This window comes from Girardinichthys multiradiatus, chromosome 7, assembly GCF_021462225.1.
Source record: "Girardinichthys multiradiatus isolate DD_20200921_A chromosome 7, DD_fGirMul_XY1, whole genome shotgun sequence".
In the NCBI taxonomy this organism is placed as follows: Eukaryota; Metazoa; Chordata; class Actinopteri; order Cyprinodontiformes; family Goodeidae; genus Girardinichthys; species Girardinichthys multiradiatus.
The window spans coordinates 17,843,858-17,866,075 of NC_061800.1; the positions used below are offsets into that span (position 1 = coordinate 17,843,858).

A 22,218-nucleotide genomic window follows, 5' to 3' on the forward strand; every position below is an offset into this window, starting at 1 on the left:
GATACCAAAATTTTGATACTGATACTAAGAAAAATACTTGATGCCCTTTTGGTGCAGCAGCAACATTTTTTAAAGGACCATGGTTTATTCTAGTTGAGAACAAAAAATATGATTAATTACAATATGACAATGTATTATCTTCCTAACCAATCATTAGTGGACAATTCAGCCCTGCTTTAGAAAAAATATATTATTTAAAAGTATCATTTTTGCTCTTTTGCAAAACAGTAGACAAGATTACCCTTAGTATAAGTTTTAATATCCGTTATTTACGAATGTACCTTTGATTCAGTCGTGCAATTATTTAAATAATTGCTTATCTATAGTGTGCCACTCAGTGCTTTAGGGTTACATTGACTGTCAATTTTGCCCCCTTTCCGCTGGCTCAATTTGGCCAGCCCGGAACAGCTCCGCAGGGCTCCGCACGTTGTGTGGCATTTCCATAGACCCGCTTTCACTCCGCTGAAGGGAACACCTCTTGGAGGCGCGGCTTTAGAGCATCATGTGTCGTGCTGCATGACCGCGAATGAAGCACTGCCGCGATGTGCGGTAAAAACCTTGGCAGGCAATTTGATCGGCTACATCAGCAAACACCTTTTCATTTCTTGTTGTCCCATCCAGCTGCCGCTGAATACTGCAGTCTCCTATGATCACCAGAAAAGCTTGCACCTTGTCGTTGCTCCAAGGGGTGGCTTTTCCTGATAACTGTCCGCATTCCATCATATGTTTCTCTCTCTCCCTTGAATGCACGTTTGAAAATTACGGTTGTTTTTTTACACTGGTTGACGCTTACGGCTGGCCGCGCCCACGGCCAATCAGTGAGCAGCCATTTTTCACGTCACGTACAGTACCGACTCGGCCTCGCTTAGTCCTGCTAAGTAGGTACCGGTACCGAAATAACAGTAATGGAAATGCTTGCGAAGCGAGCCGAGTGGGGCCGACTCGGGCCAAATCGAGCCAGTGGAAAAGGGGCATTTGATGTCGATACAAATAAATTTCCACGTTTGGTCCGCTTTAAACGGACCAGAGTTCGTTTTTGTGCTTGGTCCAGACCTTTTGTGCAGGCTTGAATACAGTAACACGAACCTGGTCCAGACCAAACAACAAGCCGGGGCCCACTTTTTGAAGTGGTCTCTGCTTCAAAACAGACTATGGTGCAGCTCGCTTCTGATGTGAATATGGACCGACCTCGATCCAACCAAACTACAGGAAACATATGCCTTTTTGGACTTAATGAGCCACCGTAGCTACTGTATGTGTTAATATTGAATGCATTGAAGTCATACCTGATCTGCATCTTTGCTTAGCAACACTGCTGCCAGATTGCTGTGGACCAGGGCATGGAGGGCACAGTGTCTCCTTCGACTTACAGCACAGATTCAATGACGCTGTCCCAAAATTTGAAATAGAACATTGCAAAACCTGCATTGACTGAGCTGCTCTTGACATAACAATTTTGCAGCTGTAATAATGCTGCTTTCCATTTTTACTCGGAAGTCAGAATTTCTGACCTCTGAGTAGGAAATTTGAACTGAAACGCCTCCCCAAGTCGGAATTACTAGTCGGAAAGTCGGAGCAACATGAACATTCCCGACGTCTGCATATAAGATGGTTGCTACTAGCAGCAATAGTAGTTAAATGTCCTTACTTTAGCAGTCCTTTATTATGTAAGGGTGCATTCACACTTGCCACTTTTGGTCCGCTTTAAACGGACCAGAGTTCGTTTCCCCCCTTGGTCCGGACCTTTTGTGCAGGTGTGAATACACTCAAGCGAAACCTAGTCCGGACCAAACAACCGGACCGAGACCCACTTTTTGAGGTGGTCTCGGTCCGCTTCCAAACGGACTCTGGTGCGGTTCGCTTATGGTCTGAATACAAACCAGCCCTGTTCCGAACCAACTACAAAAAGCATACGTCTCTTTGGACATAAAAAGCCACCGTAGCCGGTAGCAAAGGTGTGTGTTGTAAGGTAATCATACCTGATAAACTGTGTGTTGCTTAGCAACGCTACTGGCTTGTTGTGGGACAAGGCACGTAGAGAACGTCGGCGTTCAAGCACGCATTCTCCGACGGGGTTCCAACATTATAAATGGAACGTCTCAAAGTCTGTGTTGAATGAGCTGCTCTTGACTCTCACAATAATATTGCAGCTGTAATAACGACATAAATATGCAGATCAGAGGTGCTGCACGCAGCACGTCTACAGATGTTTTCCTAAATTTCCAGGTCTGTGCTGTGCCCCGCCCCCGTCATTTCTGTCCAATGGGAACAATGATCGTCACCCGTGTGGCTTTGTTTAAAAGTAATAGTTCACTTGCAAAAAGTACAATGTGAAAACAAACCGCACCAAATGAAAAAAATAAAGTTAGCTTTTGGTCCGGACCAAACAACCGGACCAAAGGACTTTCCTGGTGTGAATACACTGTAACATTTATGGTGTATTCACACCAGGAAATTCCTATCATAGGAGCATTACTCCTATGATAGTTTTCCTCCATTTCCGGGTCTGTTCTCTGTCCCGGCCTAGTAATTTCTGTCCAATGGAAGCAATACTTGTCACACGCGTGGCTTTGTTTACAGTTCACTTGCAAAAAGTACAATGTGAACGAAAACCACACCAAACAAACAAAGTCCGCCCTTGGTCCTGACCAAGCAAGTGGACCAGCGGACGGTGTGAATGCATCTAAATTGTCAGCTTCCGACTGGCTCCACCATGTGTTATTTCATTAGCAACAGGAGGGGTCGGGGCATTGATTTTTTTTCGGTGCTTTACTATTTAGCAGCCAACTGAGCCGTCAGCTTATTAATATATTCCTGAGTTAATTCGTACTGCAGTAGGATGGAGCATTGCGAGATTAGAGCAACGCATGGTATAGCATTGTGTGGTTCAAACTCGGCATGTGGGAAGCAACTCTTCATGGGGGAGCTCAGACCGACAGAGAAGTGCATTGGTGCACTGTAGCCGTCATTGGACTGTCCATGAAGTTAATATTTAAACAGATAGCGTTAACTTATGTTGTCTGGGAGGTTTACTACTTCACTGTTGTGGATATAGGTTCTTTACTGACCTTTATAAGTGGCTCCCAAACATCAGTGAAGTAGCATTAGCTTGTAGCTAGCATATGGTATCCTTCAGAATTTTGTTTGTTTCCTGTCCATCTTGCTCATAGGGAAAGTACCTCAGAACAATGCTGTTGTTTTTCCCTTGTCAGATAACAATATTAGCATATGTTTTTTTCAGGATGTACTTGCCATCTTAACAGAATTTAAAATTTCCAGCTGCATCTAATTATTTTTGTCAGGTGATCCACCGTATGGAGGGGAGGTGCTGAATAGCTCTGTTATTGCAGTGCCGCTGCCAGAAGAAGTGTGACAATTTGGGCAAATTAAAATTGATCGGTTTATATCATATCAATATATTATATCGATTTTGAAATTAGTAATAATTCAAGAATTCATTCTTCTAGTATCAAAATATCGATTATTTTGACAGCCCTAATTCATATATGTGCAATCTCAACTAGTTGGATAAATCAAGTAGATTATTTAAGGAACAAGCCTCCTTGGACATGTGGCTTGCTATAAATCTAATTTGAGAACAACAAATACAATATATGTTGATCTTCTCTTTCCTTTAAAGCCATTTTGGCATGACTGTTTCATAGCTTATCCTTACACATGAGAAATGTTTTGACTCTCATAACCTCCCTTGGTGTATCAGAGGTATAGCGGGTCCACTTTAACCCTCCATTTTTATTAGTTTTAACAAAACACACACCAAGGAGTGCAGACAATGTCTAGACTTTTGACTTGGAAGTGTAATTTAGAGGGCACATTTTTAAAAGCACCACTAACTCCAGTCTTTCATTGATCTCTGTTGAAAACCCTTGCCCACTGACTCCTGGAGATAAGCATCAGCCTCAACCCAGATTTGGGTAAATTGATATTGGATATTCCTACACAATTTTGCATTTCATAAAGTAGTGGTTTGAATAAATTTCAAAAGCTTTTAAACTTTTCATAATTTTGACACATTAGGAAGACATGTTATATCTAAAGACGTAAAGTTTTCCAGAATGTTAAGAAAACACCATGGCGCTGACATTACAATTTGACTTTTTCTTATCGCTGTTCTTCACTCTCAGAGAAAAAGAGATTCAACTTGGTCATATAATGTGCAAGAGCTTCTAAAGAATGTTTTTTGCCTAAACTAAGGGAAAGTAATAAGGATTCCATTGCTTGTGTGCAGTTTTGTACTACAACACAGAAGATCAAAATGTAAAATGTAGGGTTTTGATCTTTTCTTTTCATATCCCCTTGTACATGTCTTCCTGTCCCTTTTTATTCTATTCTCTATGGCTAATTCTGTTTTACACAAAGTCCCCACTTCGACTATGACTTCATCTTGCATTTTCCAATTATCACCTTTTAAATGCCAGCTGGGTGCATACCAAACCATTGGGGGCCATTCTATTTGCATTGCTCAAAGTCATGCCCAAGTACTTTCATGCTTAACTTCATATCAGAATATCCAAAATGATGCAATAGCTGCAGCTGAAAGTCAAATCAGCTAAAAAAAAAACCCTCAACCAAATAAACTGATAGGATGATGTTATTTCTCTGAAAACCTGATGATTCAAAGTACTCAAAAGGTTAAATAACAGACTTGTCAATGTTGAACTAAGTTGGTGGATGGTTTTAAAAGAAAAATGTCTGAACATGCATGACAAACATTTTCTGCAAACTTTCTAATTTCAGATTGATCAATACAATTGCACTTGAATCTCCATAAATTCGGATTTTACCAACACCAATTACCGATATTTTTATCCCCACCCTCTTTGTGCTCAGTGGCTAACCCTTTAACAGTCAAAATATCTCTAATCATTCCAGGCATGTACAAAGAATTTGAGATTGTCCTGGTTTAGGAGACACTGGAACAGTAAGAAAAGAATCTTATGAACCAGTAGATTGTGGAGTCAACTCTGTAAATTAGGCTCACTCTCTGCAGATGCTCTCAGATCCCACCCCTGTTAAAAATATCAAATAAAGTTGAAGACAAGAGCTCACATCTGGCAAGATGCGTCCTGAGTGATCGGAAAGTGTCAGTCAAGCTCAATTTGGGCAGGACCTACGGGTCGAAAAGTAAAATTGTCTGGGCTAAATAAAGGCAAAGGGTGGCCAACCTGAAATGTCCCTAAGAAAAGGTGTCCTTGGGCACCCGGTGCTTAGAGAGAAACATTTATTGTATGTTCCTGAAACCATTTTTAAGTTATTTTAGCAGGTTCCCTTACATTCAGTTAGTTAGGATAGAATAGAATTATCAATTATTGTCCCACAATGAGGAAATTCAGGTGTACCAGCAGCACAGTGAAAGGCAAATGAAAGCATGCAGATACACACAAAGGTAAATATATATAATATATATATATATATATATATATATATATTATATATATATAAAAGACATAATATATATATATATATATATATAATATATATATATAAAAGACATTTGTACAAAACATGAATCTATATTTGTGTATAAAAAACAACAAATGACTATTTACAAGAAATTGGAAAACTGTGCAAAATACAGCAGGGATTTAAACACTTATTGAGTTTGTTGAGAGCAGTGATGGTTATATAGTCTAACAGCTGCTGGGAGGAGGGATCTGCAATAACACTCCTTTGTGCACCTAGGATGTAGCAGTCTGTCACTGAAGGAGCTCTCCAGCTTCATACATGGGGTGGGAGACATTGTTCAACAGTGATGTTATTTTTGCTAGTCTTTCTGTCTCCCACCTACTGCAGACAAGAGGGCATCCTAGGACATATGCAGCCTTTCTGATGAGTTATCTGCTTCCTCTTAGCAGTAGATAAACTACTGCATCATACTACACACTAAAGGCCCCTGCGCTCAAATAGATCTCAGTCTCCTAGCAGGGAGAATCTGCTCTGACTCTTCCTGTAAAGAGTCAGTGTTTTGACTCTAGTCCAGTTTATTGTTAAGGGGAACACCCAGGTACTTATAAGAGTCCACTATCTCAATGTCAGTTCCACTGATGCTCAATTGTGTCAATGTGATGGGTCTGTGTCTGCGGAAATGGACCACCAGCTCCCTGGTTTTTCCTGCGTTAATTAGGAGGTGGTTCCACTGGCACTAGTCCACAAAGTCCTGTGTCTACTGTCTGTACACTGTGATGAGGCTTTCTGTGGTAGAGTCATCAGAGAACATTTGATGGAGTCTGCAGTGTAAAGAGTGAACAGAAACGGTGCCAGGACAGTTTCTTGCAGGACCCCTGTACAGCAGACCAGCCTGTCAGAGACACAGCCCCGTATCCTCAAATACTTTGGGAGGCAAGTGAGGTATTCCTGTATCAACTGGGACAGGAGTTGGTCCACTCCTCACAACTCCCTGTGATTCCAGGCTTCTCCATGTCAGTCAGAGCTTGGTGCAAGGGGTAGATGATGGCATTATCCACACTGATGCTAGGCCGAAGATAAGCGGGTTTGCAGCAGGGGAGACTGGGCTGGCGGAAGGGTGGGTGTCTGATCAAGCCTGTTGAAAAACTAGTTCAGATCATTCTCCCACCATCAATCTCTTACACCCAGGGCATTTGGTATGTGACCTGAAATTGTTTGGCTCTTTCAACCCCCACTGATGTTGTTCTGCTGCAGCTGGTGCCCCACCTTCTTCATGTAGATGTTTTTTTCATCCCTGATCGCTCTTCTCAGTTCCTTCTGCACAGCTCTTGGCTCCTCCTTGTTTCCTGATCTAAAGGCTCTCTTCTTCTCCTTGAGGAAAGCCTTTATTTCTGGGTTGATTCAGGGCTTGTTATTGGAGAAACACCATACCGTCATTAGAGGCACAGTAAAGTCTATCCAGAAGTTAATGTAGTCCGTGATGCAGTCTGTGATGCTGTCAATGTCCTTCCCATGAGGAGCACAGAGCTCTTTCCACACAGTGGAGCTGAAACAGTGCGTCAGAGCTTCTGCAGTCTCCTCGGACCATCTCTTTACTATGTATGTCGCAGCTGGTTCTCTGTGTAGAAAGGGTTTATCCACAGGCCAGAGATTAACCAGGTTGTAATCTGAGCTCCGAAGGGGAGGGAGAGACGATAAACTGTATACCTCCTTGGTATTTGGGATACAATAAGTCCAGCATTTTATTGTCTCTGGTGGTAACAGTGTGGAAAACATCGCAGGCTACTGCAGCATTAGCAGAGGGGTATCGGGGGAGGAATGCACCATTATCGCGATAACTCCCACTGTAGATAATATGGCTTCATGCTAACAGGTCAATGTCCTTACCGCAGTGTCTTTTTGGTAGTTAAATGCCCAGAGCTACACCATCTATCATTCACAAACACTGGCAGACCCCCTCCTCTCTTTTTATCGCTCTCCTTGGTTGTGTCGGCCCGGAGAAAATCAAAACGGTCCATGTTTATGTTTGTTTGCGCGATAGACACATCTTAGTCAGGATAATTAAGTTGCTCTTTCTGTTGCCTCTCTAAAGCCGGGTAAGTACAGCCAATTCATTCACTCTGTTGGGAAGGGATCTCGCATTTCCCCATAATGATGGATGGGATGACGAGTTTGTACCTTCTCCTCTGGTTGTGACGATCAATGCCAGCGCGCATCCCGCGTCTCTAAGTCCTCAGCTTACGGCCAATAAAAACTTTGGGCTGAGTGATGGCTGCTGAAACAGGCTGCCTGTTCATGCGATGCCAGAGGTTGAAGCTGGGCAGCACTGCTGCCAAGTGGATTTGAGATCATCTGCTAAATATTAAGGTTGATGTTGAGACATGCTAACTTCAGGATACAGCTTTTCAGCACTTACTTTACATGTTAGTGATCATGTTGTTATGGCTAAATTGGTTGTGTAAGCTCATTGGATTTGCACGCTACCTTTACTGCCTGCATTCCCTCCCCCATTTTTAATGCTAGGCCTATTCACTGGTGCAAATCTGTGTTTGACTTTCCCTCTTCCTTCCCCCTCAGACTGAATATAATAGCATTTAGCTGTGAATTAATTTTCCTGTTTGCTTATACCCTGCTGAGGTGTGATGCCAGTGGTGCGTAATCAAAGCTGCAACACTGCATATGAGTAGATAGACCTTGTGGGCATTTACCCTGTGCAGATCTGTCAAGCAGGAAAACCTGAAACCATTGAATAGAAGTCAATAACCAAGACACGCGACAGAAGTGAGCAGCAGGACAATGGACATTTACTACAATCTGTTTCCTAATAGAGGGGCACGGAGCAGAGAATAACTTCTGTAGTGTGGCGAGCAGCTGTGAGAGTGTCCTTGTGATAATGCACGTCTCTGGCCATAAGACAAGACAAGCACCCAAAGCCACAACCCAAACACCAGCCGCCCTTAACACAGTGTGTCTAATGCTCCTATTTAGTGTTTGGGGAGCAGTGGCGCGTGGCCTGAGGTTTTCGGGCGAGGAGCGAGAATAGCACCTACCCTGACAGCTGTGCCTTAAACGGAGGACAAAAGCCTGTGGAAGTGCCGCATCGGCGAAGATGAGACTAAAAGGCACGGCAATTTGTTTGTGGTCAAACTGCCATCTGATTTTGTCCATCATGTACCATTCCCCCTTAATATGTTCCAGTAGCAAATGCTTTTCCTCAACTTGCGAGGCATCTTTAAATGGGTTCTGTTATAAAGATTGGTATTGGTCCTACATCTAGAAGATCAAAGTATAAACTACTAATTCATAACAGACTTTATTTCAAACACAGGGAACATGGACCACCTCTTGTGAACAAATTCTTTTATTGTAGTTTTTTGTAATCTTTTCATAGGAGGGAGTTTGTTTGTCAGTTCCTGTACATCAAAGATGAAAAAACCTGTCATGCTGCTTGTGTTTGTATGTCTGCGACTGTGTTCAAGTTTTTAACATCACAGAGCAAAGTTATGTTTTTAATCTATTGAATAAATAAATGTTCTCATAACAGGTTAGCAGCTAAACAGATAAGGCAATTGTGAGCAATTTAGGGGGAGAAACACTGATGATAGAAGCTACTTTGAATTTGATGAACCCCCAATAAACCATGAAGCAGCATATATTATTGTTTCTTCCAAGAACAAAGACTACTCTCGCGGTCTGGTCATAAATTCCAATTTTGTACATTTTTCCCCTCTCACAACTTCTTTTCGTTTCAAATATTAACAAGAACATAACACTGACCAGATTTCTGTGGGCAGTCAAGCTGACGTTACAATTTTTAAAGCCATTCTGCACCCATGATCAGTAAGTATTAAAGCTAATCTTATATCACCTTTCCAGATGTACATCAGTCTGTGGGCAGAGTTAAGAAAAGCAAAGGAGATAATAAGCACTCATTTATTGCCACATCAGCCACCAGGCGGTAATTATGCTGGGGTGAGAATTTTGAATCCTTAATGGTTTCTTTGATCTGAACAGGTGTTCGCAGATGGATATGCAAGATTATTGCTTTAATTATTAGCAGAGATCAAAGCCTGCGTCTGATTCTTAAATATCCAGTTTCCCTCGCAATCTCTGAGAAATAATACTAGGCAGCTATTGGAAAGTATCTGTCGGACCTCAAGTTGATGATTGTTGGTGATTTGTAAGACCATTTTACTGTGATTACTTTTGATATATTTGACTATTCTGTGGACAGAAGCCCAGCAAAGCAGTTGAGACATCAATAAAAGGTCTAAAAGGGCTGCTGCAGTCACCATTTTTGCAACATAATTTTACCAGAAATAAAACAGAAAACCAAATGTTTTCTCATCAAAACAGGAAACTCTTAATCACTTGCATGAAAAGAAACTGCTTTAACAGCATACATGCAAAAGCATAGATTTGAGGGGATTGAAATGCCACAGAAATATCCGTTAGTAAGCAAACAGCTGCTAGTGTTGTTCCTGTGTGAGTGTGTGCTGGAGGACATGGGTCCATGTGTTTGTTTTGGTTGGATGGTAAATTGAGGCAGGGGAAATGCCATCAGTTGTCAGAGCCTTCGTAGGTGAAATGGTATAAGTTCACCAACACATATAAATCAGGGTATTTTGGGATAGAAAAGCCCAAACAACCCCACATTTTAACATCCTTTTAAACCTGTTGTTATTGCTTATTTCCTGTATTTCTACGGCTCCACCAGCCTCAGAAATTACAAGATTAAAAGTCTGATCAATTACAGCATACTGTAAAATTAAAGTTACATATCTGCATGTATAAGAGTGAGCAAGCAGCCGCCATTTCATCTCCTAGTTTTGACATTCATGGCACGAAAATCAAACAGTCTCCTATTACTGATTATGGTGGTGCCTCTGCTAAAGAAAGATGAATTACAATCCAGCCAACAATTTGTAACAGATACATGAGCTGAAAGTTTATGAGACATCTAAACGCAGCATGCTCTTCTGTAAAATTCAACATAAACCCCACCTTAGTGAGACTCCCTGACTGCTAATGGGAATTACTGGCACTTGAGAGAGATTACAATGCAAGCACTCAGTACATGTCCTCCATACAGCGTTGCATTATTTTAATTGAGCTGTCGCAATCAGGAGTAATGTGACACTACAATGTATTGTAAAAGTATTCATATGAGGAACTTTGTCACTTTTTGTGCAAAACAACCACAAAATTCAATGTGTGTGATTGGGATTTTATTAGGATGGACAAAAGAGTAGTTCATAACTGTGACATGGAAGAAAAATGATGTATGATTTTCAACATAATTTCTTTACAAAAGAAAGATATGTGGCTGACATTGTATTCAGCCCCCATGAGTAAATATTTGGTAGAACCGCCTTTCGCTTCCATTAAAGCTGCAAGTTATTTGGGGAATGGCTTATGGCTCAGTTATAAACATCTAAAGACAGATATGTTTTGCCCAAGCTCAGTCAGATTAGATGGAGAGAGCTTAACCTTCCCAATGTTACTCTGGCTGAATGTTTAGAGTTGCTGGCCTGCTGGAACATATTTAGCTCCATCTACATTCTCAGCAATTCTGAAAAGCGTCCCGATCCCTCCATCCCCACAGCATGTTGCTGCCAGCACCATGTTTCCTCCTGGTGAAATGTGCAGTCTTAGTTTTCTACTACAGTTTGCATTTTGCATGTAGAGCAAAATTTTGGTCAAAAGAGCACCTTCTTCCACACCTTTGCTGTGTCCCCTACATGGCTCTAATTTTCAGATGACTGATCATTTAAACAGCCCTATATGTGAGATTTTCAAAGCTTTGGACATTGTGTCATAACTTAACGCAGCATTAAACTTCTTCATAACTTTATCTTTGACCTGTCTGCTGTGTTACTTGGTTCTTCATTATGCTGTTAGTTCACTAATGTAACAAACATCTGAGGCCTTCACAGAGCAGCTGCATTTATGAGGAGATTAAATTAAATACATGTAGACTTTATTTATTAATCATGCGGCCCCTGAAGGCAACTGGTTGGGCTGTACCTAATTTTGGGTATCAGAACAAATGGGTCTGACTTTCCAGATTTTATTTTTAACTTTTTTTTTTAAAAACATACTTTGCTTCCACTTAACAATTATACGCTACTCTATGGTGGTCTATTACATCAAATGCAAATAAAACGCACAGTTTAGCTTATTAAAACAACTTACAACCACTCAACCAATGACGAATGAAAAAAAACCCGTTTTGGTCCAAATGTGGACTGACTGCAGAGGTCACGACCACAAGCTGTTGTTAATTCTGCAAACCGTTAACAATCAGTTCATAAATAGCCATTTAAAAGCTTATATGTTAAACAACTGCTGAAATATAAGTCAAATTGTAAACAACTACTGTACAAATAGGTGCAAATGTTTTAAAAAATTTTAAAACTGAAGATTTTATAATTGTTCACAAGAAATTAGACTTAACTTCTCATTGGCTTTTTTTTTCTTTTTTTTACTTAAACAGCATTTCTGTCTTGACAAAATCACGAACTTCAGGTATGTTCCTTAGCGTTTTGTTGGTTTTCTTTTCCAAAACTTTAAACTGCCCATCTAAGCCATATGAAAAAAATGATCTGAAATGTTAAAAATCAGACTGTCTGAGACAGTGAGCGTCCTCAGAGAGCATTAGCACGGGCATTATCTCGGTGAGCCAGACTGTTCAGTAGTAAACACCCTGGCAATTGGCCTTGTAGTAAACTCTCAGCGGAACTGCCACAGCAGAGCTTGGAGAGTTGTAACCGTCCTGGCACGGAGATGTGGGTCATGCTAGGCTGTCCTCTCCCTCACCCCAGCACCAGAGCCCAAACCCTGATGAGATTAGCCGACCAGCCAGGCACTCAGTGGTGGTAAAACACAAACCCCAGTGATTACGTGGACATTAAAGTCCTATCCCCTCACACTTTAGCTCAGATCCCTTAGTGTGGGGTCACAAACAGGTCACCATCATGACTATGCTACCATTGGCATCATAACTTGAGGAACTGCTTCTTTCTTCCTTTTACAGACACAGAGAAACATGACAGCGCGTTTTTTCCAAGCAAACTATGAAAAAGCGACACCTATTTATGGTAGTCCCTTTCAAAAATAAGAAGCTGTTTATTTTTCCTTTCAGTGACCAGTTTTCCATGTTTGGCTCAACACATTAATGACCATGACGACTGGTGCTCTGAGTTAAAAATCAGTGTCAGAAATGAGATTAGGCAGGTTGGAATGCCGGACTAATCACTCATCAGTGGCGGCCAGGAGAAACGGCCTCCTTAAGGAGGAGGGGTGGGTTTTATAAAGCTTTGATTAGTGCGCCATCTAAAAACCGCATCCGATGAGTAAAGACGTGCACTGGTCCTCCCCCACGTTTACTGGGCCAGTTGCCCTCCTGGATTCCTGTAAATACGTGATGTCATAGACCTTAATGATGCCCAGATTAACATAGCCATGGCTTGAGAAAAAAAAACCAAAAAAAAACCAATGAATTTTGCAGAACTGGAGTAAAGAAATAGACAGTATTTAAAGAGGAATTTAAGAGTCTTAAAAAAGACTGCTTATTCATGAGTTTAATTTCTCTGAGGGATCATGGTGTGCAAAGTGGGAAAAAGCATCATCATCTGAGCATAAACTGCTGTATCAGTAACAAAACAAGGTTAGCCGGAGAGAGCCCAAAAAGAGGGACACTTTCTCCTGCTCTCCCAAACGCAGACTGGATTTGACAGTTGTTTCCAGTTGCTACATTTAAAAAGGGCCCATCATAAAGCCCGCGAGAGGAAACAGGATAAGCGCTCAAGCCAAGGCAGTAAAAACACTCTCTGGGAAACTTGAAAGCCACACAAATGAAGTCTGTGTCTGCCATCTGGAAACAATAAACAAACAAAACCCAGCAGCCAAACAAACACCACAAAATGGCAGAAGGGGGGAGAAACCAAAAGAGATAAAAAAGAGAGAGAAATGGTTTCAGACGTTTGGACTGTGAGTATATTGAATGAATGACGGGGAGAGCGAGGGTGTCTAAGTTAAAAATGTGTGCAGCATGCATCATTAGCAAACACTGATGGGAGGACAGACACAGACACAGCCCTTTGTATAAAACAGCCTTTGATGCTAGGGAGATGGCCCTGCTGTTTGAATGTGTGTGGTACCACTGAAACCTGGTTCTAATGAAGTGCAGCGCTAACAGGAGGCTGCCTGTCTGCAGCCAGCGCCAAGATGAGAAGTTATAAACAAGTCCCAAATTCAGCAAAATAGCAAAACAAAGTAGCCAGCTATTGCACTTTGTCCAGACAAATCAGAAATGGTATTTTATTCTTTTGTTGGTTCAGAAAGACACATCATGTCTGACCTCTTTTCACAGGAGGCTTTTGGAGCCATAATACTGCTGGTCAGTACAGGAGAACAGCTACAACGTCCCTCAGATATTACAGAACTTCTTCATGTTTGGTATAAAAACTGAGACAAATTCACCAACAGCCCATTACCAGTATGCCTTTGCTGTGCACTGCCAGTAAGCTGGCTGAAGGAAGGCTACTACACTTTACCCTCGCTTACAAGAACAACAAATTCAGCTATCTGGAAACAAAAAACAAGGACAGTCATTGGATAGAAACTAAAGGAGTTTTCACACCTTACGTGTTTAGTTTGTTTAAAGCAAACTCTGGTTCGTTTCCCCTCTAGGTGCGGTTCATTTGTGTAGATGTGAACACAGCAATCGCACTAGGGTCTGGACCAAAACAACCGTCTCAAGACCCCTTGGAGGAGCTGGTGTGAATGTGAGCTGACCTCAACCCAACACAGCTAGCAGGTGAACGCAGCAAGCTTGATCCAAACACCTTCCTGTGACCTGATACGCATTGTGGGATGCAGTTAACAAACTAATAAACAAAAAATGTGCATTATTTTCGTAAAGCATAAAGCCCTATGCAAAGTTAAGATGTCCTCTCAAAATTATTAGGTATAGCGAATCATTTAATCACACTTATGATGTAATTAAATTCTCCATGTTTTCGACTAGCTCAGAAAACAGCATCTGCTTCCTGTACTTACATTTGGTTCTCCCACCCCGGGCATATCCGACCAACAGTGACTGAAGGTTCTCAAGTGGTTTGTAGTGTCAGGTTTTGGGTCACCTGGTGTTTCCTTTGTGTCAAAAGGAACCGAATCCCGGGAAAAAGTTACAAGTTAAACTTCTCAACTGATTCGGGCCAAAGCAAATGAACTCTAGGAGTAAGAACGCCCTAAAATGAGAATCACCCCACACTCTTACCAAGGTAACATTGTTTTGAAGCTACAGTTGGCAAGCTAACAACAGCATGTCTGTTAAGCAGCTGGCAAATTACCCAGTCTTTATCCTATATTTCTGCTTAAGTCTATGCATCAAGATCAAAATAACAAATGTTAACATTTTTATAACTGTAATGATCAATATCTGTCAGTATTTGTGCAGCAGTAAGAATAATTGTTGATTCTCTGTTATAAATAAAATCATGTTGAACATGTATTTTTATTTTGAACTTCATGTAAATACCGCAAAACTGTGGTATTTTTACTCAAGGCTTCAATACTGTGAGAATTTTATACTAACCTTCGCCTTATCTACAAAGTCTGTTGCTTTTCTACCAAAAAACTACTCAAGATATTATCTAAATGGTGGGAAGGGAAGAATAATTCCAATCAAAAAACCTTATTTAGTTATCATAAATGAGGATGAATTACATTTTTTGTTAATTGTATAGTTGTTTCTTAGAACTAAAGAACAAATTGATTGTTTTCATTAAAAAAAAACAGCAAAACTTCAACAGAATTTTTTTTATTACATTTAGAAGAAGCAGGGAAATGAGAAAAGTTGATTAAATCATTCTAAGGGATGTTTTAAAGTAGGGCTGCAAAATTTTACAAAAAAATGCAACTCCGATATTGTCATACAGCGCAGTGATGAACCGAAATCTCTCTTTCTTTTCTTTTTCACAGTGACCCCATCAGTTTCCGTGAACATCAGCATTGCAGTCATTAAAATCTGTTCCAGGTTTTCCAGGCATGAAGAGCCAGAATGCATTGCACATGAAATATAAAAGCCTCACAAATATTGGATCCAAGCAGTCCTTTGCCACTGCAAAACTGCACATGTATACTGAGATAATAATTGAGATTTGATATAATATGTAGCTATATTTTAAAGGAGAGGAAAGCTTTGTAAGCAAGCAAAATGTAAATGTAATGTCTGAAAATCCCATTAATTATGAATGCAGAAAGGTCAGATACCTGAACTCTTCCAAAGATTATAACATTGGAATATAAAAGAATCTCAATTTCCATTGTTCTCTGTGGTCTCAATCACAGGGATCTCACATCAATTACTTCATAACTTGATGTCCATTTGAGGCCTTTACCCTCATTCTTTGCAGCTTATTTTGAAGATGTAACACTACCAACTGCTAATCTTCCTGGACCGAGTCTTTAGGGCATTTAGGTCCTGTACACACCAACAAATACTTTGCAAAACAAACTTTTTTTTTTCTTATTTGCATTTTTGACCTCATTTTTGACCTACAATAAACTCATGCAAATGAGTTTATTGTAAAAAAATAAATAAAAGTGGAATGGAAATGGAAATTTAAAAAAAACTTGTTTTAGGTGTATTTGTGTAGACTTAGAAAACACATTAATAAAACCTACAATATAGCTGCCTACTTTGTGCATGGCAACTATTGCTTTGCATACTAGAAACCATAATGACAAAGGTGCTAATTTTACAAGTTGTCCTACATCTGTCTCACTCAGTGTTGTCCCAACCGTCAACTTGTACCTTCAATCGCGGCCTGAAGAGGTTAATGATCGGGAGGAAATCGTAAAGGATGTCAAAGAGAAAACGACTGTTCTGGGAGAATCTTAAGCTATGCTTTGTCCATGCCAAGAATGTTCTACCTCTGCATGCAGAGAGAACCAGCCAGATGCTTTCATGATCTCAAACTACTGACATGGCTTCAGAGGTTTTGTTAAAATATCTGAAATTTTTTTTTTTCTTTAACAGAGCAAAAAATTTAAAAAAAAAATATACATTAGAAGATAGATGATAGATAGATAGATAGATAGATAGATAGATAGATAGATAGATAGATAGATAGATAGATAGATAGATAGATAGATAGATAGATAGATAGATAGATAGATAGATAGATAGATAGATAGATAGATAGATAGATAGATAGATAGATAGATAGATAGATAGATAGATAGATAGATAGATAGATAGATAGATAGATAGATAGATAGATAGATAGATAGATAGATAGATAGATAGATAAGAACTGATGTAAATGTAGCTAATTATGGTGATTTTATAGTGCAGTGTATAGTATAGTACGGTATAGTATAGTACAGTACAGTATAGTACAGTACAGTATAGTATAGTACAGTATAGTATAGTACGGTATAGTATAGTACGGTACAGTATAGTATAGAACAGTATAATCTAGCACAGTATAGTATAGTATAGTATAGTATAGTATAGTATAGTATAGTATAGTATAGTATAGTACAGTACGGTATAGTATAGTACGGTATAGTATAGTATAGTACAGTACAGTATAGTATAGTATAGTATAGTATAGTATAGTATAGTATAGTATAGTATAGTATAGTATAGTATAGTATAGTATAGTATAGTATAGTATAGTATAGTATAACACACCAGCTTTATGGATAACATAGAGCCAAAGAGGCAAATCTGTCCAGGTCTGCTGGACAGATTTGCAAATTTCTGCAAATTATACACACACTGAGAAAGTCCATAACATAACTTGTGGTGGAAATAAATTATTTTATTTCATCACTTAGCAGTCAGCTTCAGGGCTTCATTTTAAAAACATACACACTGATCATCAATTTAGAATTATATTAGCAAATGCTCATTCAATGAATGTGAAGCGTACAATCATGCAATTAATGAAAGACCTAAATAATTAAATGGTTTCCAGTCTAATTATTAAACAACAAAAACATCTGAATATGTTTAAAGTAATAAAAGTAACTAAAACACTTATCAACTTTTTTTGCTTGTTTCAGTGTATTTCTATTGGATTAATTTAGGTAAAGTGTATAATAATGCATCCAGCTTCAAGTTCCAGTATTAAGAGCATTATTTACTGACATTACTAAAACTTGTTCTCAACAGGAGGTGCATATGGAAAAGTACTTTGAGATATAGTAATGTTTCCTTGACCAATTATTGAATTCAAGATACTGATAAGATGAAGCTTTTGATAAAAAATAATCTGCCCACCTACTTCTCATCCAAAGGCCTACTGACAACACTGACACCAAGGGGTCCAAATAAGAACTGCAGCCTTGGAGAAATGCATTAGACATAACCTCGCCAAACACACACATTTAACATGCTTAGGGTATAATAGCAAATGGAACAACAAAACACACACACACACACACACACACATTTAAAAAAGCCACACATGAACATACGTACCATGCTGAGCTTGGTTAAATACTTAGCTATAAAAAAGGCCTCTCATTAGTGTTCTGTGTATCAGACAGGAAATTCTGGGTAAAGTACCCCTCATCGTCCTAAAACTACCCATCATCCACATGGCAATAAGAAAAGAGCGTGGCTGTCAGAATCCTAAAACAAACTAGGGCAAAGGACAGGACAGAATCAGAAATATTTAGCATTCGATTCACTAATCTGATCGCTAAATTGGTCAAATTAATCACATCTGCTTTAACAGTTACCTTTAAACATTGCCTACTTAAACTCCACCAATTCTAACCTACCAACAATTTGTAAAGGCATAAAGAGTCAGTCGTTTGAATAAATTGATACATGCAATAAAAACATAACAAAACATTGCATAATTCTTAAAAATGATAACTTAATCCCAGAGCTCATACTGGCTCACATCTATAAGCAAAAACATAGGTTTCCCACTTGTGTTGCCATTAAAAACAGAAACTGTTTCCCCAGCTCCTCATTTGATCCAACCCCCATGTTCAAATCCTTAACCACATAAACCACTCGTTAGCCAAGTCCACCCCATGTTTCGAGAACAAAATTCTTCTGTTGCAATTGTTCACACATTCCTCCCTCGCCATGTTTATACAGATGCAGCTCCATGTGCTCTCCGGGGTCGTAAGAAGTCCTACACCGCGGCCCAAAGATGTGCTGTTGATCAAAGGCGCTAGAGTTCCAGGAGAAGCGCTCGTTTTTAGTTGTTTTTGTTCCCTTTCTTCTTCTGTGGGATACAGGTTACCATATCCATCTGCTGGCCTCATGTATCCACCTTAGCTGGTGCTGGGACAAGTGTAGGCCTCCTTTCTTGCTGTCTCAGCCCTGTTTACTCAGCTGGTTGCCACACCAATCGCTGGGACTTTGTTTTTGCACAGCAACATGTGTTAACTTAATGCTCTGTAACGGATTTTGAAGCCAAGCTTAGCTGGGTCGACAGCGGGTAATGGGCCAGTTTATTAATTAGTTTGCTCAAAATTTGATTTAATTGTAAAAGGAAGAAAAGACCTCTAAGGTTTGGCTTCAAGAAAGAAAGAAAGAAACAAACAAACAAAAGCTAATACATGTTTGCAAGCTGCACAAACCATTAAAGAATAAACAGCATGATAGTCAAGAAGACACAAGGGTTAAAGTTATTTGGCCAACTTGCTGCAGAATTTGGTTACAAAGTCCCAGTGGTTGTTTTCTTGTTTAATTGGATTATGGCCACACACCTTAAGCCCAGCTTCCACCACCAATCAATGAGGAAATGAGGTGTCAACACCCGGGTGTTTATTCAACACTCATTTATTTTTCTACCGGAAGCCAAGAAAATCTCGGCCACAGGGACCGCCAGATGGTTAAAGGGTAGTTTGGTTAAACAGGAGTTAATAGTGTTTAAAAAGAGTTTTTTATTGTATGGAAGTAGCAAAATACCAACAATCAATTTTCTGTAGTGTACCTATAAAGATTACCATACTATTACCATGACGGATATTACCATAAACTTACTGATGAATTTATAATGACTTATTAACTACGTTACCACGGTATAAACATTACAAATATATCCTAAGATTGATCTCTGGAGAGGACATAGCTTTTAAGCTTTAAGCTGAGCATCCATTTGACAAAGCTAAAAAATTTTGATGAAAAGACACCAGAAAGTCTATAAAGCTTCCAGTCAGCATGAAGTGCCATCAACGTAAAATTCTGCACAGTAGCCGCCACTTAAAACAACAAGGGTGATCGAAAATTCGCCTACCAGTTTGAGCCCAATGCCGCTGCATTACCATTGTAGCATGAATACCAAGTGTCTGCACCGCTTTACGCCTTCTCTTAATTGAAAACGTTATAGGGGTGCATTACACTTAGGCTTTTTATAGGCTGTTCTATAAAGCACTGGCAGGCCCTGAGAGGGGAAACTGCCCATTAACTTATAAGGTCCAGGCCTCGGCTTTCTTAATTGACAACCTCTAGGCTACTTTCATCACTTGTCGACTTCATAGTGGCAGCCAATGCTTCCTCCAGGATGCTGTTGCATCTTTGACAGGAGGGTGTTTGTGACAAAGAGCAGTCTGCCGCCAACGCTGCGACGAGAGCTCTAGGCTGTCCATAAAACAAACACACGCATTCCTTCTGAGAGGTCTGCATTTAATCACTGAACTACTGGCTCTTAGAAATGCATGGCAACATTTTGCGTGAACCCCCTTTCTAAAGTTTTCTGCTTAAGGGAAAACTGTAGTGCACGTCTGGAAATGAAAATATCTTAACAAGTTGATCCAACTTCATATCATACACTCTCAGAAAGTATGAAGTGCCAAGTTAAAAGAAGATGACTAATTAAGGAGAGAATAATGGTATTTTGCAACCTCTTTGGGTGACACAGTGCAAGAACACTGCTAAACACTCATAGATAGACCTACCAGACTGGTGTGAAAGGAGCTTCACACTTTAATTTAGTGAGACAGTCAGTTTTGTGCCTCTGGAAATGTATGCACCCACAATTAGACCCACATGTCACAATGTAGCTGACCATACCAGGACCACCTCTAGAATATTAAAACACACGCAGGTTGTTGTAATTAGAGTTGAAGCCTTAAGGTCACTCCTCACACGACACAAAAGAGAGAATTGTTCTCTCAATGTGCAAAACTGATAGAGACATACCCCTAGCGACTTGCAGCTGTAATTGCAGCAAATGGTGGCGCTACAAAGTATTAATGGAAGGGGGCCGAATAATATTGCACGCCCTACTTTTCAGTTTTTTATTTGTTAAAAAACGTTTGGCGCATCCAATAAATTTCATTCCACTTCATGATTTTGTCCCACTTGTTGTTGATTCTTCACAAAAAATTTGAATTTTATATCTTTATGTTTGAAGCCTGAAATGTGGCAAGAGGTTGAAAAGTTCAAGGGAGCCAAGTTATTTCGCAAGGCACTGTATATGTATGGAAGTAAAATAGTCTCATTAGAATCAGACATTTTTTAGACATTGAATTTATAATGCCGAATTTTTATCCTGTGCAATTATGTGTTATTTTTTTTTGTACTTAAATTTTGTACTTAGAATTCACCTGAAAGATTTCAAATGCACAAATTCACCTGCAGAAATTTGTCTGCAAAAATTCAACTGCCTTATTTATTTGTATTATTTATTTATTTTTATTTTAATCCTTAAAATACCAGAATTTACACGGTTATATACTTTTGTCTGTCGGATAACATATTTTTCACGAATTAAATGAGATGTTATGATCAATTACTCAGTACTTGAGTAAACGTTCGGCCAAATACCTGTTTACTCTTACTTGAGTACGATTTGAATGACTACTTTTTACTTCTACTTGTGTAAAAATATGTGGAAGTAGTGCTCCTCTTATTTAAGTGCAATTGATGGCTGCTCTCCCCACCTCTGCAAACATATTAGTCACTGAATTATAAAGTCTCACAGTGATGACATTTATGTTGCTACTTGTTTATCTCACACAATAAACCTGTTAAATATTACCATGGCCAAAGTTGAGTATTGCAACATATTTTCTCCAGCTTGTTTTTTTTAATGGTGTTGACCTTGTTTTAGTTTGAGACACACACACACACAAATCATTTCACAAAATGTATGAGTTGTAGCGCAACGTTTTCCAATGTTTGCTACAAAACCTTTGTAGCCATTGTTAAATCAAGTTCAACCCTACTCTACACTTCTACGGAGCGAACAAAGCAAGTAACATTCAAACGACCGCTGCTAGCGTCACATAATAAGAGCCAGAAATGTTGTCAGTGTGATCTCCTACACGTAGCATAAAGAGCAGTATGTAAACATTCAGAAACAGACTTACTGCGGAGCAAGACGTCTCCCAGCTCTGACAATGTGCGCCGCCATGTTTTTCCTGTGACGTATTAGACAGAATGCAGCCATTGGCCTCAAAGGGTACTCCCCGCGTGCTGCATTAGTCATGTAATTGGACAAAGTAAGAAGAGGGGCGGGGCTTAGACTTCACCGAGCACATGGTGCGGTAAATAGAGAAGAACTACAGAGCTCGCTGGCAGCCACAGACTGTTAAGAGGAAGCATTTAATAATGGTTGTGTTCTAAAATAAATACAGTAAATCAAGACATTTAAAAGTTATGGGGCAATGTATATCTTATTTATCTTATAAATTGGTCTCCTTCTCTTTGTCTGCTTTGCCCTGAGATAAACCCGGAAAATATATATTTTTTAAACTGCTCAGATATTTGTGGACAAGGCATGTCACCCCAGGAGTTATCTCTCA

General features: G+C 39.6%; 1 protein-coding gene across 1 annotated transcript in view; it reads right to left on the reverse strand.

Annotated features, from left to right (window-relative positions):
• The window catches only part of clybl (citrate lyase beta like), a 75,490-nt gene extending 53,611 nt beyond the window's left edge, over positions 1–21,879 (reverse strand). The window contains exon 1 of the mRNA XM_047370838.1: positions 21,784–21,879. Within this exon, the coding sequence (XP_047226794.1) occupies positions 21,784–21,863 (80 nt within the window). The 5' untranslated portion in view covers positions 21,864–21,879. The remainder of the gene's footprint in view (positions 1–21,783) is intronic.
• Between the last annotated feature and the right edge of the window lie 339 nt (positions 21,880–22,218).